The following is a 26314-nucleotide window of genomic DNA, read 5'->3' on the forward strand; positions in this document are numbered from 1 at the left end:
ATCCTGTTTTCCTTTTCTATAACATGGGGCTGATTGGGGGGTTTGAATATTAAATGAAATAATATCTGACCGCGCTTGGAAAGACGTCTGGCACGGTCACCACTCAATATTAAAGTCTGCTACTGATATTTATTAATTTTGTAATTATATGCCCCGTAGTGGGCCACTCCAGCCCCCACCTTGGGGCCAGCCCCTCGCTTCGTTCTACGCTCTCCCATTGGTCAAGGCCCGTCAGCGCTTCCACCAATCCACTTGGCTCGAGAGGGAGCAGCCGAAAGGACAGAGCCAATGGGCGCAGGGGTTGCGGTCTCCCGGATACGGTGTAAACAGTGGAGACCGCCCACCCAGCAGCCAGGGGCCTCGGTGTAACCGTTGCAGACACGGGCCTGGGTACGGCGTTTGCTGCCCCCGGCCCGGCTGAGAGACACACGGCCCATGGCGCAAGACCGGGAGCGAGATGAAGCCCAGAACGTCGCCCTCGGCGCGTCCCTGTCCGTGAGGTGCGGCGTTCGCGGCCCCGCGACTGACTCGTCTAGTGGAAATTCTTCCCTCAGAACTGCATCCTCTCCCTATCCTCCGCTTCCTCCCATCCCTGTAGACCTGCTTTCACGCAAATTCGACCTCTTTTCCTTCAACCCGCAACGCCTTCCTGCAGGCTTCCTTTCTCTGTGACTTCTCTCCATTCCCCTCGTCCCCTTAGTCAATGACCACATTTCCAGCTCTTTCCACGCCCCCCCCCTCCGTTCCTCACTATTCTGTGACCCCAACTCTCGCTGGCTTACCCAGTACTGCTCTCCTCCACTCTCCATTTCTGCCTCCTCTTTTTGACTATTACCTTCAGTGATCCATTTTGCTTTCATATATATTCCCCACTCCCCACCCCCATCCCAATGACAGCCCTCCTCCCATCCTAGTGGTCTTTGGTGATTTTCCCCGAAGTTAGGGCCATCAATCCCTTCCTTCTATCTCCTATCCACCGACTCTGGATTTGTTTGCACTTATACTGGCCTTTGAAAAGCATAAAGCGCTGCCCAGGTGTAAGTTAGTATTGCTCTCCTTCCACATTCTAGAGTGTTACCTGCACTATGTTCACACAGCAACCTCCACCAGTCCTGGCTGTACTCTCCATTTCCATGAAGCTTCTCTCCAAACCAGTGTCTTTCTCTTGCCCTCTCCACCATCTTTAAGCATATCTTTACTATTTAAATAGAAGTAGAGTCTCCCCCTCTTCTCAGTCTCTCTCTCCTTGGTCTAGCTTACACTCACCAAACACTCCTTACTTAAAAATATGTTACTTTTGTGTTCTAATCTTTTCATTCATGTTGACTTATTCCTTTTACTTTCTGCATTTATCTCTACATTTTAGATCTAAAATATGGCTACACATGCTCCATCTTTGTAAAGAAGCAATTTCCCTACTGGGCTCACAACCATAAAGCAGGCAGTCCTATTCAAAGTTGTTTTTTTAACGTTTATTTTAAAAATCAAAACTAGTTTTAAAGGTGAGGACCAGGAAGCAACCTGTTTTCAATTAGGATCAAGCTCTTTTCTCTCCCTGTTGTTTTTACTTTTTCTTTTCCAAGTATACAAGACCCCAGAAATTCTTCTGAGATTTTTTCAAGTTTGAACAGAGGTTGTGCTTCACTGGAAAAGCTCTTTGAAGAAGGTTCTTGAGACCTGTGGAACTTTAGGTGGCATTTAAGTTTCTGTAGTGCCTGGGCTTAAACTGGTCTCACAGCAACCTTGTGTGTTTGGGCAAAAACGGGGTGAAAAGAGAATAGATATGTTTCAAAAATTTTGATGATCTTTTGTTTTCTTTGTTTAAAAAAGAAAGAAAGAAAAAGTATTTGAAATGTATTTTATTGATGTTGATGTGTCTTTTCCCAAAGATGGGTGCAAGGATTCCCCAGGCAGAATGTTCATTTTGTCAACGACAGCACCATTTGCTACCCTTGTGGGAATTTCGTAATATTTATTAATATTGAAACCAAGAAAAAGACTGTACTCCAGTGTATGAATGGAATTGTGGGTGTCGTGGCAACTAACGTTCCTTATGAGGTTGTGGCTTTTTCTGACCGGCGGCTGAGACCCCTCATCTACATATACAACTTTCCTGGATTAACCAGAAGGACCAAATTAAAAGGTATCTTACAAGACCCTTCCTCTGCCATGACTGAAGGATTTTGTTTTAAGGTGTGACCAGATCTAGCTCTTATAAATGAAGTTTGTTTTTTTTTTGAAGGATTGTTTTTTCAGTTTTGGTGGGTTTTTTATTGGTTTTGTTTTTGGTAATACACATTTATAAGGAAGGAATCAGGCTGATCACTTAGAATTTAATTAAGTAGGCTAGAACCTTGCTACTTAATATGTGGTCTGCTTACAATTAGCATTGCGTTGCCTAGGATGCATTATAAATGCAGAAACTCTGCTCTCATCCAGGACCTACTGAATTGTAATCTGTGTTTTAACCAGATTCCCTAGGTGATTCATACGCACGTTAAACTTGAGAAGCACTGGGCTAGAACACTCTATTAGAGCACTAAATGTTGTTTGTAAACCTTTTTCAGAACAGTATTTTCTTTCCTTATGATTTATGGAAAATCTAACCGAATGGATGTTGTATAACTTCTAAAGATAAGTCTCTGAGCCTCAATTTCCTTATCCATGAAATGGGGATAATGGTATCTACTGTTAAGGCTGTGGTGATAATAAATGAAATTATGTGTAACATATGTAATTATATAATACATTTCATATATATATATATATGAAATGTATATATATGTATATATATAATATATATGTCATATATACAATGTCAATCAATGTTTCCTACCATTTAAATTATTATTGACTCATTCATAGATACAGCTGACCCAGGCTGGGCTGTTGCACATATATTAGGGCCTCCATGTAACGATTCCCTCATTTAACACATCTTGGACAGAAAGCTTAGGAAGGCTTGAGGCTGGTCTCAGTTCTGTAGCTTATGATAAAAGAAGTGTTTGGATCATGCCAAGGATATTCACTGTAATTTAACATTTTATTTGTGGGGAAATTTGTCTGTGTTCTTAACAGACTAAAACAACATTTAAAACATAACCCATTCATACATTGGGCACCGTCTACAGGCATATCTTGTTCTATTGTGCTTTGCTTTATTATGCTTCATAGATACTGCATTTTTTACAGATTGAAAGTTTGTGGCAACCCTGCATTGAACAAGTCTACTGACACCATTTTTACAATAGTATTTGCTCACTTCTTGTCGCTGTGTCACATTTTGGTAATTATTGCAATTTTTCAAACTTTCCCCATTATTATTATATTTGTTTTGGTGATCAGCGATCTGTGATGTTACTATTGTATTTGTTTTGGGGTGCCACAAACTACACCCAAATAAGATGGCAAACTTAATCTCTAAATTTTGTATATGTTCTGACTGTTCCACCAAACAGCCATTCCCTGTCTCTCTGCCTCTCCTCAGGCCTCCCTGTTCCTTGAGACACAACAGTATTGAAATTAGGCCCATTAATAACCCTACAATAGCCTCTAAGTGTTCAAGTGAAAGGAAGAGTCGCACATATCTCTCTTGAAATCAAAAGCTAAAAATAATTAAGCTTAGTGAAGAAGGCATGTCAAAAGCCCAGATAGACCGGAAGCTAGGCCTCTTGCACCAAATCGTTAGCCAAGTGGTGAATGCAAAGGAAAAGTTCTTGAAGGAAATTCAGAGTGCTACTCCAGTGAACACACAAATGATAAGAAAGCAAAACAGTCTCATTGCTGATATGGAGAAAGTTTTAGTGGTCTGGATAGCAGATCAAACAGCCACAATATTCCCTTAAGCCAAAACCTAATCCAGAGCAAGGCCCTAACTCGCTTTAATTCTGTGAAGGCTGAGAGAGGTGAGAAAGCTGCAGAAGAAAAGTTTGAAGCTACCAGAGGTTGGTTCATGAGGTTTAAGGAAAGAAGTCATCTCCATAACATGAAAGTGTAAGGTGAAGCAGCAAGTGCTGATGTAGAAGCTGCAGCAAGTTATCTAGAAGATCTAGCTAAGATAATTAATAAAGGTGGCTACACTAAGCAACAGATTTTCGATGTAGATGAAACAGCCTTATATTGGAAGAAGATACCTTCTAGGACTTTTATAGCTAGAGAAGAGAAGTCAATGCCTAGTTTCAAAACTTCGAAAGACAGGCTGACTCTCTTGTTAGGGGCTAATGCAGCTTGTGACTTGAAGTTGAAGTCAATGCCCATTTACTATTCTGAAAATCCTAGGGCCTTTAAGAACTGTGGTAAATCTACTCTGCCTGTACTCTACAAATCCTGGATGACAGCCTATCTGTTTACAACATGGCTTACTGAATATTTTAAGCTCACTATTGAGACCTACTGCTTAGAAAAGAAGATTCCTTTCAAAATATTACTGCTTATTGACAATGCACCTGGTCACCCAAGAGCTCTGGTGGAGATGTACAATGAGATTAATGTTGTTTTCATGGCTTGCTAATGCAACATCCCTTCTGCACCCCATGGATCAAGGAGTAATTTCAACTTTCAAGTCTTATTATTCAAGAAATACATTTTGTAAGACTGCCATTGATACTGACTCTTCTGATGGATCTGGGCAAAGTAAATTGAATACCTTATGGAAAGGGTTTACCGTTCTAGATGCCATTAAGAACATTCGTGATTCATTGAAAGAGGTTAAAATATCAATATTAACAGGAGTTTGGAAGAAGTTGATTCCAACCCTGATGGATGACTGAGGGGTTCAAGACTTTAGTGGAGGAAGTAATTGCAGATATGGTGGAAATAGCAAGAGAACTAGAATGAGAAGTGGAGCCTGAAGATGTGACTGAATTGCTGCAATCTCATTGTAAAACTTGAAGAGATGAGGAGTTTCTTCTTACGGATGAGCAAAGAAAGTGGCTTCTTGGGTTGGAATCTATTCCTGGTGAAGATGCTATGAGGTTATTGAAATGACAAGAAAAGGTTTAGAATATTACATAAACTTAGTTGATAAAACAGTGGCAGAGTTTGAGAAGATTGACTTTAATTTTGAAAGAAGTTCTACCCTGAGTAAAATGCTATCAAACAGCATTGTGTGCTACAAGGAAATCGTTCATGAAAGGAAGAGTCAGTTGATGTGCAAACTTCATTGTTGTCTTATTTTAATCAATAGCCACAGCCACCCCAACCTTCAGCAATCACCACCCTCATCAGGCAGCAGCCATCAACATGGCGGCAAGCCCCTCCACCAGCAAAAAGATTATGACTCACTAAAGGCTGAGATGATGCTTAGCATCTTTTGGTAATAAAATGTTTTTAAATTAAGGAAATTTTTTTTTTAGACATAATGATATTGCACACTTAATAGACTACAGTATAGTGTAAATATGACTTTTATATGCACTGGGAAACGAAAAAAATTTGTTGCTCGCTTTATTGCCATATTACTGTGGTGGTTTGAAACCAAACCCATATCTCCAAAGTATGCCTGTACAGGGACCGTAACCACCCTTCATCTTTAAAATTTCCGCAGGGACTTCCCTGACGGTCCAGTGGTTAAGACTCCATGCTTCCAATGCAAGGGGTGCAGGTTCAATCCCTGGTCGGGGAACAAAGATCCCACATGCCACACGGCACAGCCAATAGATAAATAAATTAATTAATTAATTAATTAATTAATTAATTAATTAAAAACAAATTTCCACAGCTTTACAGAAATAGAGACACAGATGTAGAGAACAAACTTATGGATACCAAGGCGGGGGTGGGGGTGGGATGAACTGGAGTTTGGGATTGACACGTATACACTACTATGTATAAAATAGATAACTAATGAGAACCTACTGTATAGCACAGGGAGCTCAGTGCACTGTGGTGACCTAAATGGGAAGGAAATCTGAAAAAGGGGACGTATGTCTACATATAACTGATTCACTTTGCTGTACAGCAGAAACTAACACAACATTGTAAAGCAATTATACTCCAATAAAATTTTTTTTAAATTAAAAATAAAAAAATAAAATTAAAAATAATTTCCCCAGCTTTATTATTTGGCTGTAGCCCTGTACAAGCAATTGAAAGTTAATTCAAACCAATAGCCAACATTAGTATTGAATAATGAAACTATAAAGGCATTTATAATAAAATTAGGACTAAGTCATCAAGGATGCCTGTTGTTACCACTAATATTAAAACCAACGTGTAGTTTCTAGCCAATGCAACAAAATATGAAACTGAAAAATTATACCTATGGGAAAGGAGTTAATGCATAATAGTGTACTAGGACTAATAAAATAATGCTCAGTAAGATGCTGGTTTCAAAATAAATATCCATACAGTTAGAAGATTTAAACACTTAGGAATACTCCAAAGAAGGAATGTGACTGACCTTAATGAAGAAAACTACAAAAATCACTGATATAAAAAAATATTTAAACATAGGCATATCCCTGCATGGAGAGTCCAGTTATTATAAAAATATTTCTGATATCTTCACAGAGTATAATTCATAGGTTTATCATATGTTTTAGAGAGCCAAGAGTACTTAAATGAAATGACTATTCTTCCAGAACAAAAAGTAGAGAATGGGAATAATTTGAAAGAGATTGATGCCAAGGCAGAGGGCCCTCTTAGCATTATGGTGCTATAGTCATGTAGAGTGTTGTATTGGTGCAGGGATCACTCCATCAATGGAAGAGTTGAAGGCTAAGGACAGACTCTAGAATATATACAGCTAAGTATATGATGAAGATGCTCCCCTACACATACACACACAGTAGATGATATGGATTATTCAACAATGGTATTAAAACTATGAGAACAAAAGTATCAAGTTAGGTACTCATGTCATACTGTACATCAAAACATATATCAAACAAAAATAAGAGTTCATTATAAACAACAAACCCATTGAAAAGTAGAAAAAATGTGGTAGAAAACTGAAATAATTTGAGGATGGGAAAGAACTTTTCACACGAAGGATAAAATTTTAAATAGAAAGACATGTTTTTGATTACATACAAATTTAAATCTTATGAACATCAAAAATACATGAAAAATTAACAGGCAAATAATAAACTGAGGGAAATATTTGGAACAAGGATGACCAAACATTTTCAGAGCATTTATGAAACAATAAGAAAAAAGACAGATATTCATTAGAACAATGGAATTTGCCCAAACCACAAGACTACCAACGACCAAAAACATAAAAACTCTTCCATCTCAATATTCACTTTAAAAAGTATCTTTTAAACCAAGATGAGGTTTTTCTCCTTATCAAGGTCACAATTTTTTTGAAGCTCATAATTGCTAGGCAGAGTGCAGTGAAATTGATAGCATTCTTTTTTGTTGAAGGTGGGGGTAAAAATTGATACAAAGACATGAATGTAAAGACAGACATAGGAGAAGGCAAAGCTTGCATCTATGGAACCACACTGAAGAAGAGCAGATAAAGGAGGGGAAACCAGAGGCTCATATGCAAGGAGTCAGAAGCCGACACTTCCCTGTTTTAGCATCCTCATGATGCACATTTAAAACACGTCGTTGCTAAGACTTTTAATGTCACGTTTCATTTCTTCAACTGTAGGTACAAATGAGAATAGACCTTTTATAATTGTTCCAAGAACTGGAAGATACTAAGCTAAGGGCCAGATATGGCCTAAGAGTCAGAGATATGGAAGTAAGGTAGAATTACTACAACTCCCCAGGGTTTTTCAAGTTGTGTGAATAATTTTTCTAATTACCATGTTTCATATATTTATGGAATATTTTATGGTTCTTGGGCCGTTTCAAGCCAAATGGGGACATACATGGTGCAGTATGCTCAGTTTTGTACTGAAGACTCGAGAGAGTGACCTTGTGGTCTTAATTCACTCTAGAATCTTTTAAACATGGATCTGAACTTAGCTCATAGCTTTCTGTTAATAGTGTTAGAAATCAACCAAAACATCTCTTATTCCAGGAGCCAAATGCTTTTGAATTATGTAAAAATTATTAGATAAGGGAAATTAAACTATAAGACTATAGTTAATCTGAACATAATGATTAAATCCTTGTAATGGATTTTGTATTTTAGGCAATGTTCTTCTGGACTACACTTTACTTTCGTTCAGTTACTGTGGCACCTACCTGGCTAGTTACTCCTCCCTCCCAGAATTTGAACTGGCCCTCTGGTAAGTTGCAGCCTCCTGCAGAATTCCTTTCATTGGGTCACATTTTAATCTTGCCCTTCTGGATTGTATCAAAAGACATATACATGAAAAATCCAGAACAAGGAAAAATGGAAGAAATAAAAGTCCTAATCATAAGGTTTAATACAGTCACTACTTTCAGGCAGAAAATTGGCAGTGCAAAAGCTAAAAGAGATTAATTACCGTCTTTCTCTTTTTGTTAACCTGTTATAATATTTCCTCTGTCAGGTAAAGAACACATGGATAAGTACATAAAGTTTCATCTTTTCTTAAAACAACTGATACCTTTGAATTATTTTCATATTTTCCACTAATGTTGAAATTAAGATGGTCTCTATATTAGAGCTCAGTTTGAGTAATTGTTTTTAGGGACATTGGAACAATTATATGTTCAGAGAATGGAACATTATATCCCATTTTCCAGCTGTAGAGGAAATACTTGTGAATAAGACACATGCCTGGTCTTTGCTGGGTCACTTCATGTGGCCACCTTCAAAGCTGCACTCACTCTTCCATCCATAATATAAACTGCTTCAGGGGGGAATTTGTCTTATTAAGGGGAAATACAGAATGTTCCACGAATGATTGAGGACACTCCTTACATACCAGCATTTCTCAGGAAAAAATGTAATAATCTAGATTCCAAGAACAACATTTAGTTTATGCAGAGTTACTTTTTTTAAAAACAGCTTTACTGAGGTATGACTGGCGTATAATATACTGCCCATATATATATATATATATATATATATACACACACAGACACACACACACACACACACACACACACAACTTGCTAACTTTTGACTTACCCATAAAACCATCACCATAATCAGGATAATGAATATATCCATCAGCTCCAAAAGTTTCCCTTTGCTCTTCAGACCCTTCCTTACTGGCTCTTGCCACACATCCCTGTACACCATCGTTGCCCTGCCCCTCGCCCCCAGGGAACCACTGATGTGTTTACTCACACTCTGGATTACTTTGCATTCTCTAGAATTGCACATACATTATATACTCTTTTTTTTGGTCTGGCTTCTTCCACGCAGCACAATTATTTTGAAATTCTCTCATGTACTGTGTGTTTCAATAGTTCATTCCTTCCTATTCCATGGTATGGATGTACCACAGTTTGTTTACCCACTCACCTGTTGATGGTTGTATTGGTTTGCTAGGGCTGCCATTAACAAAGTACCACAAACTGAGTGGCTTAAACATAGAAATTTATTGTCTCACAGTTCTGGAGGCCAGAAGTCTGAGATCAAGTTGTCAGCAGGGTTGGCTCCTGCTCAGGACTGTGAGGGACAGTCTGTTCCAGATTGTGAATAACTGTCTTCGTGTTCACATGGTGTTCTCCTTGTATGTGTATCTGTCTCTTAATTTCCCCTTTTTATAAGGATACTAGTCATATTGGAGTAGGGCCACCCTAAATGGCTTCATTTAATTCAGTAAAGACCCTCCTTCCAAATAAGGTCACATTCTGAGATGCTGAGGGTAAGGACATCAACCCTTGAATTGTGGGGGAAGCAGTTCAACCATAGCAATACTTAAAGGATGAGTAGGAATCAGCTTTGTGAAGAGGAAAAGGAAGAGGATTCTAAGCAGAGGACAGGCATGTGCAAAGGCCATGAGGTCAGAAAATATGGTGAGTTTGCAGATTTAATTAAGAGATCATAATGATGAGAACAAGAGATGAGCCATGAGAGGCAAGCCCAGAGGGACAGTCTGAGGCCAGCTCACGAGCAGCCTTGTAAATATGTGACCATGTAGTTTACCATCCAAATCAGGTCACTTGTGGGAGTGAAAGGGGTATGTTATCAATAATTAATACAGAAGGATCCTCACCCTATGTATAAGCCATGCTAGTAGGCACGTCCTTTATCCTAGAGACATTGGGAGACTATTAAGGATTTTTTTAAAAAATTTATTTATTTAATTGGAGTATAGTTGCTTTTTTTTTTTTTTAGTTAATTATTTATTTTTGGCTGTGTTAGGTCTTCGTTTCTGTGTGAGGGCTTTCTCTAGTTGCGGCGAGCGGGGGCCACTCTTCATCGCGGTGCGCGGGCCTCTCACTATCGCGGCCTCTCTTGTTGCGGAGCACAGGCTCCAGACGCGCAGACTCAGTAGTTGTGGCTCACGGGCCTAGTTGCTCCGCGGCATGTGGGATCTTCCCAGACCAGGGCTTGAACCCGTGTCGCCTGCATTGGCAGGCGGATTCTCAACCACTGCGCCACCAGGGAAGCCCCTATTAAGGATTTTAACCAGGGATGTGACATGATTAGATCTGCATGTAAGGAGACTCCTTCTAGTCACATCATGGAAGGATGTTGGAGGGAAGTAAGCCATGAACATCAATTAGGAGGCTGTGGTGGTCCAGATGAGAGATGGTTGTGGCATGGATTGGGGTGGTGAGTATAGGGACAGAGAAAAGTGGAGATGTTTGGGAGGTGTTTAGGAGGCAGCACCATGAGGCTTGGTGACCGACTGAATGTTGGGCGTGGTGCTGAGGGAGAGGGACAGTTGAGGGTTTTACCCAGAGTTGTGACTTGGGAAACTTGAGGACGTTGTGGTGCTTTTCAGAAAGATATAGAGAGCATGGGTGGAGGGAGGTTGGATGAGGCAGTGGGGAAGATGAGTTGGGACAGCTGAGTGTGCCTGAGATAAAGAAATGGGGATGTCTAGTTGGCAGTTGATATATCAGTTAGGATTTAGGTTCAGTTGCTGTCACAGAAACCCAAATCACCCTAAAGAGGTGGCTTAAACAAGACTGAAGTTTCTTTCCCTGCCATGCAGCAGTCCGGGTATGAGTAGCCCATGGCTGGTCTGGTGGCTCCCCAGTGTCTGGGACCTCTCCACTCTATTCTGTTGTTCTCCCATTCCTAACGTGTTGCCCTCATCTCTAGTCTGAAGTGGGGCACCAGCCATGTATTCTGGGGAGCCATGTGGAAAGGAAAAGCATAAGGGGAAGGGCACAAACATTTGTTGGAATGCCTAGCCTGGGAGCTGCACACACCACTGCCACTTAGATCCCACTGGCCAGCTTAGTCACAAGTCAAATCAAGCTACAAGGGAAGCTGGGAAATATGGTCCTCACTGTGGGTGACATGCGCCTGGCTAAAAACCAGGGGTTCTGTTACTCAGAGGAAGAAATGGAGAACAGATGTTGAGAGACACAATTTGTCACTGTCCTAGATAGCCAGACCCAGAGCACAGGAGAGAGGGCTGGAGATTAACATTTGGGAGTTGTTAAATCAGATTAGTAATCAAAGTGCGAAAAGTGGATTAGAGCACCTACAGAGGAACCTCAGACAGAACCTAGAGGAAGACCAATAAAAGGGACTGAAAGAGGCAGCGAGATCTCATAGGACACGCAGAAGGAGCAGTCATGGAGCAAGGAGGGACAGAGGCATGGAGGTTCCAGAATATGCCTCAGCCTGGATTCCAAAGAAAGCAGAGCCTGAGGCAGAAGCTCACCAGCGACTTCTTTAGGAGGGAGTAAAGTTCCAGGTGGGAGGCAAGCTGGAAAAGGGGGCAGGGAAGGGGAAGAGCCAGTGTGAATGCGCATTACTTTACTGGGCACCACTTGGCAGCTCTGTCCTGCGGGTGGTCTTCTGAGAGGCCGTAATGGACTACTGTGAACATGGACAGTCCCTGGGCAGTGATGCAGGGGGCTGGGGAAGGGAGAGGAAGATATGGGAACTTACCCACCTACTCCTGTTACCCTATCCATCAAAGTTTCCCTGCCCAGGGTATTAACTCCACCACACTTTCAGATTTATTGCAACCTGGGATGGCCCTGGGCGTGTGGAGCAGGCATGAGGTGTGCCTGTGAAGTTAGTTGAAGCCTACACTGCTGGACAGCCATCGAGTCAGCTAGGCAGAACAGGTGGTCCAGGTCCCAGAAACAGTGCGAGGCCGACAGGTATGGGGTGTCCCATAAGAGCTGTGTGACAGAGAGTCCAAGAGTCATCCCAGAAGGTAGTTGTGGTGAGCGGAGTCCAATCCTGCAGAAGTGAAGTTAGACAAGGACTGAGAAGTGCCTGCTGGATTTGAGATGAAGGTGGATGTCAGTGGATCTTGGAGACACAGAGCTATGTTGATGGAATGGTGGTGATGGGATGCAGATTTCCTGGAATGAGGAGTGGGAGTGAGAAAGAGGAGGCTGTGAGTTTAGAACAGCTCACTCACTCGGGAAGTCTGGCTCGAAGGGAGGGAGAGAGACGTGGAAGGGTGAGACTGAGGGAGGGCTTTTTTTTTTTCTTAAGATAGTACAGATGAGCACTTAACTTAAGTGCTGAATGGGAGGAGTCAGGAGAGAGGGAGAGTCTGAAGATGCCGAAGAGAAGGAATAATGGATAAACTAACATTCCTAAGAAGTCAGGACCTGTAGGGTCCAGAGCACAGGTGGTGAAATTGGCCCTAGGCAGGAGGAAGTATACGCCTTCATTGTAACAGAAGAGGAGAGGGAAAGAATGATACACATCCTGGCGGGTCATTACACTCGATAGCAGAAATTTGGAGGAATTCTCAGCTGATGGCCTCTGTTTTCTTTGTGGAAATCAAAGCCATTTACTGAGAGTAAGAAGGAGGTGGAGGAGTTTGAGGCTTCAGGAAAATGGAGAGTATTAAAAAAACCAGCACTTTAGAGAACAAGAGAGAAAACCAACCAGAGAAACACAGTAGGATTGGCGGTGGTATAGAGGGTCCCTGGGGGTGGTAACCACGAATTTATAATGTCACTGACACACATAGTCCTGTGATCTTTCTTCTTTTCTCTCAACTGCCCAGGCTTTCAGTCGTATCCATCCAGGGTTGATGGGTTTTCCCAGGCATCTGAGGCAGAAAGTCAAAAAATCCAGGGAACCGGTGATACCAGGAAGAGAATGGTTGATATTGATGGATGGGACCTTTGTGAGGGGGATGGAAAGAGGTGGAAGCAGCAGGGAGCTGATAGACAAGGCGAGCTCCACACCTATTAGGTCCAATTTGCAAATCACAACCCTGAATGGAGTTCTGGCTCCATTCAGGAGCCAGACAGCTCACATTAATTTTTTTTCTGTATATGTCATCTAGCAAAGGAACTTGCTCATGATAGGCATTCAAGATATTCTCTCAAATAGGTAAATGATTTAGTCTGTTTTAAGGTACTAGTACTGTGATTTTAAAAACTCAGTGAACGATCTACTGGCATCAGTGTGTACAGTGCGTCTCGATCTATGAGGAGTACTCATGTGTGCTAAGAGATTTAGGTACCTACACTTACTTTTCAGCAAATGTGATGATATATTCCATTTCCTACATTTGAACGGGTCAAATCCAAATTTGATAAGGAGGATAAAACAGCCTTAGTAGCATATTGAAGAGTAATATTTTAAAATAGTTATTTTGCTTTCCTAGGAGGGCACACTATAATGATAAGCATAATTATTTATAAATTTGATATTAAGATCATAGATTAATAAATTATATCATAAATTCTCAACTTATGTAAATTGTTTTCAAATAATTAGATAAATGTTCTCAAGATATGAAATTCAAATGAATTATTTTTCACCAAACTCAATTTTCCTCTCAGGAACTGGGAATCAGGTGTCATTTTGTGCAAGAAATCACAACCCGGTATAGATGTGAGCCAGATGACCTTTAACCCCATGAACTGGCACCAGCTGTGCTTGTCAAGTCCAAGTGCAGTGACTGTGTGGACAATCGAAAGAAGTAACCAGGAGCATTATCTCAAAGCAAAGTAAGAGACTTCATTACAACACAACAAAGTGGGGATTTTTGTTTGCATTCATGTAACGTGATTGGATCAGTTTGGTGAATTAAGTGGCTTTATACATGCATCCTTTTTTTTGTTTGTTTTCTAAATATTTTTAAATTAAGTTTTATTGGAGTATAGTTGATTTACAATGTTGCGTTAGTTTCTGCTGTACAGCAAAGTGAATCAGTTATACATATACATATATCCACTCTTTTTTAGATTCTATTCCCATATAGGTCATTACAGAGTATCGAGTAGAGTTCCCTGAGCTATACAGAAGGTTCTTTTTTTTTCCTTCCTTATTTATTTATTTATTTATTTTAAGCAGGTTCTTATTAGTTATCTGTTTTATACATATTAGTGTATATATGTCAATCCCAATCTCGCAATTCATCCCACCACCATCACCCCACCCCCCTGCTTTCCCCCTTTGGCGTCCATACGTTTGTTCTCTGCATCTGTGTCTTTATTTCTGCCTTGCAAATGGGTTCATCTGTATATATGTGCATCTTAACTTAAAACGTTCTTTCTACATATATCAATATAATTTCCTTGGAGTGGTTGTTTGCATTTTGAAAGTATTCTCTGTGCTTTGATTTCCCACTGAGTTTGTTTTAAATATCAAGCTTTTCCCACATGGTTTAATTTTCCAAAATTGTATTTGCTCTTACTATTTCAAAACATGCCTATTGTGTGTATGTGTGTGTATGTGTGTATATATATATATATATATATATATATATTTTTTTTTTTTTTTTAAAGGTCATGTTTTCACTTTTTGCTCCTATTACTTTGATGCCCAATTGAAATCTCAAAAATAAGAAATTTTTAGATATGGGAAGTGTGTAGTTTATACCTTCAGCCACATTATCTGTAAACAAAAGGGTAGTTGCATGTAGTGAAGTCATGGAATTGCCTGTTTAAATAGAACTGGGTCAAAGAGAAGTTCTATGACCAATGTCCTGGTGATAGCTGATAATAATGGTACCTTTGTTGAAAAGAATTCAAAGACTCAAGGTGCCCCTGAGCTGACCATTCTCATCATACTCCCCAAAGTCAAAGAGTAAGGAAACGTTGGACATACACATCCTTGAAATTGCAGTTTTTGAAAAACTGCCTTCTTAAAGAGCAATGTAAAGCTAGTAAATGAAGTTTTCGAATGGAGAACCCTAAGAGAGGCACTTCTTTCTCCTCAGTATTCTTTATGTCTCAATTTCATTTTTACAAGAACCCATTGAATAGCCAAATCTGTCTCAAGGCAGAGTTGACAACACTGTACCTTTTTATAAAGTGGGTAATGTCTCTATCAGATCCTTGCCACGGCAGGCAAGTAATTTATCACATCTTTCTCTCCTTTTGCTTCCCTTGAATATTCTTCTTTAGTTCTGAATGTTGAGTTGTGATTTTTCTGTAAGCAGATAAAGTGGGAGGCAAAGTGAGTGGATTGTCCTGGATCAGAAAACAAGTAGGATTTGAAAATACTTAGTTAAGTCTTACATTTGAGTAGTAAGTACTTTTTGTGTGATCATTTTTCAAAATTATTCATCATTCATAAAACATAACCAAAGACATTTTGACTTTAATACATAAAGCCATGAATTCTCTAAACTCACTTTTATAGCCATGTTGTGGTTTAAAAGTAAATATTTGGCAAATCTGAAAATAAATTCTTGATACTAGAGGTTGTAAAGGTAGCTGAATACAACCTACATTTATGTTTTTTTTTGGTCCATGTGTGTTGCCAATATTTAAAATTTGAGAATTTTCTCATCAATATACAGATTATGATTTTCTCTTGAAATTTTGGAACCAAAGTTCTCACAAGTCAGCAAACCCTCCTGGTTGGAACTGAGTGGTGCCTGCCAGCTTTAGGGGGTGTATATAGAGAAAAAAACTCAGATTTTCTTTCTCTATGTAGGCAAAAGCCTAGTTCTTCCCTACTGTGTTTTTCTTCTCCATGAGTCTCCTTTATTACAGTGAACACTTCAATTCTGACATTTGTGGAGGAGGTTTTTCCCTGCACCAAGCAAGTCTCCTCAATACCAGCTGGGTGTCTTACCATTCAACTCAATTCTGTTGCTGTCTACCCAGAGACAGAATCAGATTCCATAGGCTAAGGGTTCAGTCCTACAAGACTGTCCTCCCCTTTCCGCTTCAGATGCTAGCTGCAGCCCAGGTTGTTACCTGTACTTCTGACTAAGTGGCTATAGATTAGAGGTTTCAATGACCCCCTCCTTGGGTTCCATTAATTTGCAAGAGCAGCTCAAAGAACTCAGGGCAACACTTACTTACATTTACTAGTTTATTAAAGGATATGATAAAGGATACAAATGAGCAGCTAAATGATGAGATACGTAGGGCGAGGTCTTGGAGGGTCTTGAATGAAGGAATTTCTGTCCCATGGAGTTGGGCTGCATCACCCTCCCAAGTGCATGTGTTCACCAACCTGGAAGCTCTCCAGGCTCCCTACCATTGTGATTTTATGGAGGCTTCCTTATGTTGCATGATCAATTATTTGCTCCATTTCCAGCTCCTCTGCTCTCTCTGGAGGATGGGAGTTGGGGCTGAAACTTCCAAGCTTCTAGTCATGGCTTGGTCTTTCTGGTGACCAGCACCCATTCAGGAGCCATCCAGGAGCCCACCTAGAATCGCCTCAATAGTACAAAAGATGCTCCTAATGCTCTTATCACTTAGGAACTTACAAGGGTTTCAGGAACTCTGTGCCAGGAAACTAGGAAGAGACCTATATACATATTTTCCACTGTCTCACAGGAGGGAAAACACTTTCCCATCTGCCATAATCCTACCTGGCCACACATCACCTGCTTAACCCCTGTCAGTGTTCAAATTTACAATTCCTGCTTTACATATTAACTTTAAAATTTTTTGAAAAATACCAATATACTTAATTTATGACTGTTTATTACTTGTACTTTTACGATATATATTTTTAAATCTAGTATTTGGTTTCATCTGGTTTTTCCTAGGTTTTTTTAATGAGTTGTAACACCTCCCATTTTGCTTACCACTGATATGCAGCAGTTCCATCAATGATCCGTTTCTGTTAATCTGATTATTCTGATGTCTCTTTTTTTCCACAGGTCAGTAAAACTGCCTATGGAAGATGGGTCATTTTGTAATGAAACAGATGTAGTTTTTCCCCAGTCGTTGCCCAAAGATCCTATCTACGGACCTGTGCTCCCCGTGTCAGCCATTGCCGGACTAGTGGGCGAAGAGGCCGAAACTTTCAGGGTAACGACCTGGCCGCTCTCCGTGTTTGCCTGTTTGCGTTCATGACCATCCCATGAGACGTGCAGGATAGAGAGGCTCTTCCTGGTTTTTATTTCAGGCTAGCCCTGGAGGCCACGAGAGATGAAGTCTCTGGAGTTTTGAGTTTGGGTGACTAGGAAGATGATGGCCTTGCTAACTGAAACAGGCGGCCCAGATGTGATTTCAGTTTTGGACATACTGACTTTGGAGTGCTGGGCAGCTTCCAGGTGGAGATGCCAGGTGGAAGCTGTCAACTTGGACCTAGTGTCAGGGAGGAGAAGGCAGGGCCGGAGACACAGTGTGTGGTCAGAGTCATTCCCCCAGAGAGGACAGTGGGAGCGTGGCGGTGGGCAGGGGATAGGGGGTGAGGAAAAGGAGAGAGAGGGTGTCAGGGAAGAGAGCCGGAGAAGAAGGAGTCAGCCAAGAGACAGGAGGAAGAAGAGGAGCCTCAGGAGGAACAGGCACAGAAGCAGGAGCAAATCCAGGAGAAAATGAGGCCATGGAAAGCGGTGGAAGAAAGCTTCATAAGGGAGTTTGCCAAGTTACTCATTTTTTTTCATGCAACAGATACTTATCAGGCTCCTTATAGGTAGCAGGCACTGTTTCAGGCAACAGGGTCGGATGGCGACCAACCAGGCATAACCCTGCTTCTTGGAGCTTCCATTCTACCAGGGAGACAGAGCGGCAATGCCACCAACACCAGAAGTAAAGAGATACAGCAAATCGTTGCGAAACGTGACAGTTATTACAACAGGATAAATGAGAGGTGGGCGTGGGCTGAGGGAGAGATTAACATGCTGTTCAAGGAAGGCCTCTGGGGAGATGACTCTGAAGGACAAGGAGGCGTTCCTCCAACTGTAAGCAGGGTAAAGAGTGTTCAGGCAGAGGGAACTGCGCCTGCAAAGGCCCTGGGGGAAGGAAAGAACTCTGTGTTTGAGGAGCTGAGAAAAGAGCCCTGTGGCTGGAGCAGAGTAAGTGAGGGGGAATGAGGTGCCGTGATGGTCGAGAGCGAGGCAGGGAGCAGAGAGTGACACATGCAGGGCCTTTGGGATGAAGGTAAGGAGCTGGATTCCGCTGAGCCTCTGGAACCCGCGTTATGTGAATGCTTGTGTGAAAGCTCCAAGCCCAGGAGAACAGAAGTAGAGTTTCCCCAATGTTTCTGAACACTGCAGAGAATTAAGCTATAGATGTTTAAAATAGTTCCATGTGATAAGTAGTTTATCAAAAAAATCTCTGGCCAGCAAGGGAAAAGGTTGTATGCTCTTAGTATTTCCTCTAAAGGATGACAATTACTCACTTTTTTTAAATTACAGAAAATAACTAATTCCTTTTAATAGCACAGGTCTTACCCTTGGAAATGCAACCACACTCAGCCACAGTGGGGCAGCAAAGGAAAAACAAACACATCAGCCATCAAGGTTGACAACTTGAAACAATGTTTCTATGCTTAGCTTTTGATGCCAAAGAACCCACATTGTCAACCATCTCAAACGTGTGTGTGTGTGTGTGTGTGAGTGTGTATGTGCAGCAAATTTCTGTGGGAGCCCCCATCATTCACCCTTTGTGCCAACTTGATGGATCCTACATAAAATTCAAGTAATTGTTCTTGTTATTTGAAAAATGCTATGAAATGCCTCCTTTAAATAATTAAATGTGAAGTTACCGTTTTTAAAAAGTGCTCATAATAAACAGACATCTTTATTTCCTAGGACTTTTGTAACAGTGTATTTTAAACTTTTTCTGAAAACAGAAATTTAATATTAAAGTATGACATCTCTAAATCATACAGGGAATATTATTAAAGCCATTTACTTTACATTTAAATTAGAAATCAACTTTCCCAGTATTTACTTCTTTCATCTTATAGACAAATAAGGTGAGAAAAATTGGTAAAACATTGAGTAATGTCTATACAATGAGTGAAAGCATAACTAAACTTAGATCTCAAATGTCTTGATTCTATTTCTTCCTTTGAATGAAATTTCTTGTGACCCAGTACCAATGGCAAAGAAACCAGTAATGACTTGACTTATTTAAGGGTCTTAAAAATTGACAAATGTGGATTTTTATAAAATTACAAATATTAAGTACTCCCCTTATTTCTCTTATAGCTAACACTAAAAAGGCACATGATAGGACTTTAAATAGGCCCGCATCACGTTACACAACTTATTTGGGGCATTAGAAATGGTATCCAGTAGTAGCATGGGGAAAATCAAAGGCAGATGTTATCTGGGCAGAAACTGGATCCAAGATAGTGAATTTAATCTCAAGGGTCCAGTTTTCTTTTTCCATCTACTTTTTTTTTTTTTTTAAAGCAGAAGTTGCTAAATAGAAATTCCTTTTGAAACTCAAGTATTCTGACATACATTCAGATGCTTACAATTTCTAAAGCAATATTAAGTTGGGCTTGAGCTTTTTATATTTGATCCTCAAGTGATCAAAATGTTTGATTCCAGAGGACTGAACAAGGAGGTGGTGTTACCAACAAATACTTTTAAACACTATAGGCACCTTTTCTTTTAAAATTCTCAATTTCCAGGATTGAAAATTATTGCACATCTGCTTGCACCACATAATATTACATTCATTTTTAAATGGCACAGAACATATTTACTGATGAAAGAAAAGTAATAGGAAGACAAGCCCAGGTTTATCTTAAAGTAAGAAAAGCCACACACAATACTAGTTTAGTATACCAAGGCAAGAAAATTCCAAGTTTTAATCCTCACCTTCTATGGCATACATACAGATTCACTGGTATTGTGAGAACCAGTTATGTGTGGTTTTTTAAAGATTTTTGAGCCCATTGCCATACGAGGTAAGAGTCTGTCTTTTTGTGATTTATAGTCTAAGGTCATCAAGACGACCCAGGCAACTTTTAAATAATGATGATTAAATAATGGTAGTCAGTGAGTAACTCTTTTCCCTCTGAGTCAAATCTCAGTTTAGACACCACAAAAATGTCATTAATCAGCAACAGTTTAATCCTTTTGAGTGGTTTTGTCCCCTTTTTTTTCCTGCCCACTGGGTGGCGAAATTGTTACTCAAGTATTTATTTTCTAACAATCCAAGGCTATGAGGGCATGAAATAGGCCAATCATACAATTAAAGACAATGTATCCTTTAAAAAAATTATCCTGTGGAGTGCTCCTATGTATGATTTCTGCCTTAGTCATATTTCCAGGTTCATACCAAATGATAATTCTCTCTCTGTCCACTTCCTTCACTCCACCAAGAAGAACAAATTGCTTTCTCATAGATTCTCTTTAATATTTAAACACTCTTCTACTATAGCCTACTATGTTTTCTGATTCTGATGTTTGTTGATACTACTTCTTCGCCCGATAGGTGATTATCCTATTGAGAAGAGGGTTCTCTTAGCAGTTGGCACAATACCTGCTATATAATCAACACCCAATAAATGTTTGTGGAAATATCAATTATGCAACACATTTATATCAGTTGGGAATCCAGCAGAATAGTTACTCTGGCAGTGCTCCACCTGCTTTACCTTGAATCTGTAAACCTTTCCTAAATTAAAGAGCAGTATATATTATTCAAATAACTGAGTATTTATTACAACGGTGGCTTGCATTATCGAAGAGTTTTGAATGAAAAAATGGCTGTTTATATAGGTTTACAGTTATTCCCCAACTATGAAACCTATTCCACCTTCCCCTGCTTTATTTTTCTCCCACAGCACTTTCAACACATAACATTCCATATATTTAACTTCTTAACTTATTTTTACTCTGTTTTCCCTCACCAGGATGTAAGCCCCATGAGGGCAGGTGTGTGTGTGTGTGTGTGTGTGTGTGTATTTTGTTCACTGCTACATCCCTGTAATTAGAACAGTGCCTGTTATGTAGCATAAGTATTTGTTAGATGAATGAATAAAGGAATGAAATACATATAGAGCTCTCAAGGAATTTAAGAATTCTGTTAATTTGGCCATTAGCTTATTAAAAATGTTTTCTGTCCCAAATAAGGATGTACCACTTTTATAATTAGAAACAAATAAAAATATTATTAAAAAATGTTTTCTGTTCCTATGGCTGTAAGGATGCCTAAAGAAAGCAAAGACGTTATGTTGTAGCTAATGCAATTCTAAATAATAGTATAGCATTAAAAAAAAACTAATATAGTACTAAATGTTATATTACAAGCAAATACATCTGTAAATAGATAAATAAATAAAAGTAAGGTAGTATGTTTGACTTGTTTAAATAGAAAGGAAAGAAAGCCATGTTTTATGTTATGTTATGGTATGGTATGGTATGGTATGTTATGATATGCCATGTTATGGTACCCTGAATTCAGGATCTTAATCAGTGCTGTGGAGGGCACATGCCCAGAATAGCTGCCATGGCTATTTTGACCTCTGGAAAGGAAAGCAGATGGTCCAGGACTTACAAGGAGGCCTGCTGTGTGCGGACAGAAAGGAGGAGTGACCTCTCCCCTGCTGGACACAGTGTTTAAGGCTGCAGGGGGCATAACACTGAGATATTATCATCTAAGGAACAGATCAGCAAACTGTCACCTGCTTTTACATGGCTTCAAGCTAAGACTGTTTTTTACATTTTTAAGTGATTTAAAAAAAAAAGGGATATGTGACAGAGACCTATGTGGTCTGCAAAGCCTATTCTCTACCTGGTCCTTTACAGGAAAAATTTGCCATAGACCCTTGGTCCATATTATTTTTAGTTCCCAAAACCAACATTTCTTCTAGGTACGTCCCAAAGATTTTGTGCATTTCTCTCTGAGTTTTCCATGGAATCAAAGTCAAGTAGGATGTTTCATGAACTAGAGAGGCTACCAGAGGCAGACAAAGTGTCCTCTTACTCCCCGTGAGAGTTAACCAAGCAGAGGATCGAGGCCAACCTCTGCATAGCCACTCAAGGAAAATCACATTCATGTCCCCCTGCAGAACCAGGAGGGGAAAGGTTGACCAAAATCTTCCTCAAATGGTGTGATTTTAGCTAAACAATGACTTTAGACAATGACTCTTAGATCCAAGATATCAAAAAGTCCACCAAGAAACAGTGTAGACGTTATTACTCAAGAATTTTGTGGGACTTCCCTGGTGGTGCAGTGGTTAAGAATCCTCCTGCCAATGCAGGGGACACGGGTTCAAGCCCTGGCCCGGGAAGATCCCACATGCCGCAGAGCAACTAAGCCCGGGCGCCACAACTACTGAGCCAGCGCGCGTAGAGCCCGTGCTCCATAACCAGAGAAGCCACGGCATATTCATCTGTTTTGTCTTGGAAATTGTTTTTGCTGAGTATTTCTCTGGCTCTTAAGCTATGACTGTTGTCTTAACACAAGGTTTTAAATCTTTCCTTGAAGCCTAAAGATGATCTATATGCTTTGCTTCACCCGACTATGCACTGCTGGACTCCAACAAGTGACCTATATGTTGGCTGTGAAGAGGGTCATCTTTTAATGATTAGTGGAGAAAACTTGAAGGTAACTGTGCTTAATAAGATAGAAGACGGACCACCAAGGGGTAAGAAACTGCTTTGCTTTATCTTCCCAGAAGTGTAGCCATTGGTGATGGTTTTGTACTTGACAGTGGATGTTGTGTTCCCTATTTTTCTCTTTCTAGAGACATCTTTGATTCCTCCTTCTTTATCCTCTAGTTTATTACCGAGCCCTCTGTATGTTTCTTGTAGCTAACATGTTTATTGAGTGCTCTATGCTCTAGGCTTTCTGCTATCACTCTATATGTATATTTCACATAATCCTTAAAACAAATTTGTAAGGAAATATATTTTTATCTTCATAATATAGATGAGGAAATGGAGGCATTAAGAGGTTAAGAAACATGCCCAAATTCACATAACTAGTAAATTATGGAGCTGACACCTGAACCCAGACAATGACTTTGGAGTCCAAGTTCTTAGCTACTATGCTATATCCTTTCCCATACATATGCCTGTGTGTTTAATCAGCTAATATGCCTTCCACAATGACCCTTTCTCCACAAGACCTTCTTTTAAGACCAACTGCCGTCTTGAAAATTACTTTTTGTTGCTTGGTTAGAACTTCTGAGAGAATCTGACCTATTCTCCTTGGATCTGGTGTCCATTCCTGGTCCCATCAGCTGTGGCCAGAGTTGGGCCTGAGTCAGAGAAGCCAATGTCACCTTGTGGGGGGCTACTTGTAGACACTTTGAGAAGGGATTCTCACCAGGGCAAGTTCTCCAACCTGACCAAGGCACTCTCCACTCCATTTCCTCTTATTCTTTCACACCTTGATTTCTGCAGCAACCTTAGGGCTGACTTCATTGACCTTAATCCGCAAGTGACCCAAATCAGGCATCTCATCCCTGCCAAACCGCGTTTCTTGAAGACCATTTTAAACATATAACTCAAGGACTACTTTGCCTTGATTTCAAGCCCTCTCTAATCTAATCTTACCCGCGCCATTAATATTATTTCCTGCTACTCCCCAGTATGAGTTTCCTGATCTAGCCAGTCATTTCTTCCCATCATTTTACAGACATACCACCCAGCTCATTCCCTTGCCACCTTACTCTCTGAATCCTCCAGTTCCCAGCTCAAACACCACATCCTACAGCAAGTTTTCCCCAGCTGCATGTCCCTTATCTGCTCCCTCTCCTGTTCCCTGACTCACTCCACGGAGAAAGTGAAGCCATTAGGTTCAACTTTCCTACCCCAGCCCCCATCTCTCTTCCCTTTACTGTCACCTGTACTCTCCAGGCCCAGTCCACCCTCTGATCTCATGTCCACAATGCCATCTCTCAGCTCTCTAAAAACTAAGCCTCTTTTCTGGCCTGTCTTTCCAGTTTCAGCTCTCCCGCTTGATCCTTTTAGAAGTTCTCATCATTCCTGTGCTCTCTCTAAATTCTGCCTGCTGGCATTGGTAGTTACCTTTGTCTAGGACGCCCTTCTCTTCCTTGTCTACCTGGCGACATTATCCATTCTGGAGCCTTCGTCTGTCCTCACCGCAACCTACAGGCAAAATCAGGTGCCCCATCTGGGGTTCCATCAGACTCACTTCTTTGTTAGAGCCTCATCCTGTGCTGTTACCGTACAACGCCCCATGTGCCTGTCTGTCTTTGCCACTAGTCACCAACTCTTTGAAGTTAGGAACTGTGACTTACTCAAACTTTGGCTCTATAGTTTAATTCCAGAGATTGCTAGGGAGTAAATTGGCACTTCTGTGTGTTTGTAAAGTGAATTATCGAACAATGTTTCGCATTTCCAAATCCCTATCACACTTATAATGTTTTACACAATTTAGGACTTAGTTGTATGTAGTCTTTTTTTTTTGGCCACACCTCGCGGCATGCTGGATCTTAGTTCCCTGACCAGGGATCGAACCTGCACCCCCTGCAGTGGAAGCGCAGAGTCTTAACCAATAGACCACCAAGGAAGTCCCTGTATGTAGTCTTATATTGTTCACTATTTCCTTCTTGTACACTATTTCTTATTATTTTCATGATATATTATAAATACTTTCAAATAAATATTTATCTAGCTTCTACAATGTGGAGGACACTAAGCAAGGTGCCTCCGAGTTGACATCGGTGGCAAATATATAATCTCATAATCAGCACCTCCAAGGTGCTGATTTATATTTTATTAAAGAGAATAAGACAAGTTGACAAACAATTGCAGCCAGGAAAATTAAGATGTGAGGAGAACTTCATAAAGTGCTCTGGGAATTCAGATGAGGGAAAACTGCCAAGTTAAGTCATTTTGTAGGCGGCATTTAAAATAGCCCTTAAAGGATGGATTCACAGACAGAGATGAGGGTAGGTGGAATTTGGGGCAATGGTATCTGCATAAACAGGAAAACATGGGGAAGGCTGAGAAAAAGAAGTGGTCCAGTTTGTCTGGAGCATCGAGTGTTATGCAGGAATAGTGGGGAACAAAGGGACATCTATCTGATACCATATCTGACCTTGAATGTCTGACTAAGGCATTTATACTTAATTCAGCTGACAGTGGACTGACATCAACTCCTGAATGGGGATGTACCCCAGTTGGAATTGTGCTTGGGGAGATTAATTATCCATAGTTCAGGGAAGCACAATCCTAGAAGCGGGTGGCTATAAGTAGCAGGCACCTAGACTAGGCCAGGAGTCATAGCAACCTGGATTCTAGTGGCAGTTGGATTGGAAAGAAGAGACTGCTGGGGTGAATAGTCTTTGGAGGAAATGACAGTATGTGTCTTAGCATCTGGCAAAATGCCAAGCATGTAGTGTTGAGTAAGTAAAAGTCTGATACATGTCTCTGAGCCTTTGATCTTGTAGTTCTTGCGGTTTATCTACATAAAAGGTAATATGCTTTTTGTTACTTTCCCCAGGACAATATTTTATTAATAACAAAGTTCTTGTAGATCACTTTTTCTTTTTACTCTTTTAAGTCCACTGTGTTTTATTTACTGAGGTATAAATTTATGTACCATAAAATGTACAGATCTTAAGTATACAGCTTAATAATAATATAGTTTTTGTCTTTTTTCTTTCTGACCCCTTAAAATCTCTGATAATTGCTTTCCTAAAAAAGAAAATATATTAACTATATAATTCCACAATGTTACTTCCATAGATCTGATGATACAGAACCTTAAAAAAAAAAAAAACTGTGTGATTTACATCAGTAGTCATTGCAAAGCAGCTTTTATTCTTCATTGTTTGAGAAGCATAGCACATATCCTGATAGGAAGTTGATTTGTGGAAAGAAGAATTACAAAGAAATGAATAGTCCTAGGAAAGCAAGTGAGATTAATTACTCTGTACAGCACTTTTAATTACGTGTCACCTGTTTTACCTTGTTTTTCTTTTCCAAAGTTGGAAGAAATTTTGTCAGTCCAGTCACCATGGCATATCAGAAGGGAGGCGTGCTTGCTTCTGGAATTGTAATGTATTTTTTTCTTCAAAATTAATTGCTTTAAAGAAAATATACAAACATCTGAAGCTAACACAACGTTGTAAATTAACTATACTTCAATTAAAAAATAGTTAAAAACTTATTTCAAATAGAGAAAAAAAGAAAATATACAATTTCCATTTGCTGCCATTTCCTATGATGAGCCATAATTT

At 40.1% G+C, this 26314-nt stretch overlaps 1 protein-coding gene across 5 annotated transcripts in view; it reads left to right on the plus strand.

Annotated features, from left to right (window-relative positions):
- Positions 1–348: 348 nt before the first annotated feature.
- The window catches only part of CFAP43 (cilia and flagella associated protein 43), a 104064-nt gene continuing 78098 nt past the window's right edge, over positions 349–26314 (plus strand). For all 5 annotated transcript variants that reach the window (XM_036829763.1, XM_036829765.1, XM_036829764.1 and 2 more), the window contains exons 1-7: positions 349–500; positions 1890–2143; positions 8090–8186; positions 13783–13950; positions 17070–17220; positions 22588–22747; positions 26063–26130. In XM_036829763.1, coding sequence (XP_036685658.1) covers positions 436–500; positions 1890–2143; positions 8090–8186; positions 13783–13950; positions 17070–17220; positions 22588–22747; positions 26063–26130 — 963 coding nt within the window. In that variant the 5' untranslated portion in view covers positions 349–435. The remainder of the gene's footprint in view (positions 501–1889; positions 2144–8089; positions 8187–13782; positions 13951–17069; positions 17221–22587; positions 22748–26062; positions 26131–26314) is intronic.

Source organism: Balaenoptera musculus, chromosome 16 (genome assembly GCF_009873245.2).
Source record: "Balaenoptera musculus isolate JJ_BM4_2016_0621 chromosome 16, mBalMus1.pri.v3, whole genome shotgun sequence".
In the NCBI taxonomy this organism is placed as follows: domain Eukaryota; kingdom Metazoa; phylum Chordata; class Mammalia; order Artiodactyla; family Balaenopteridae; genus Balaenoptera; species Balaenoptera musculus.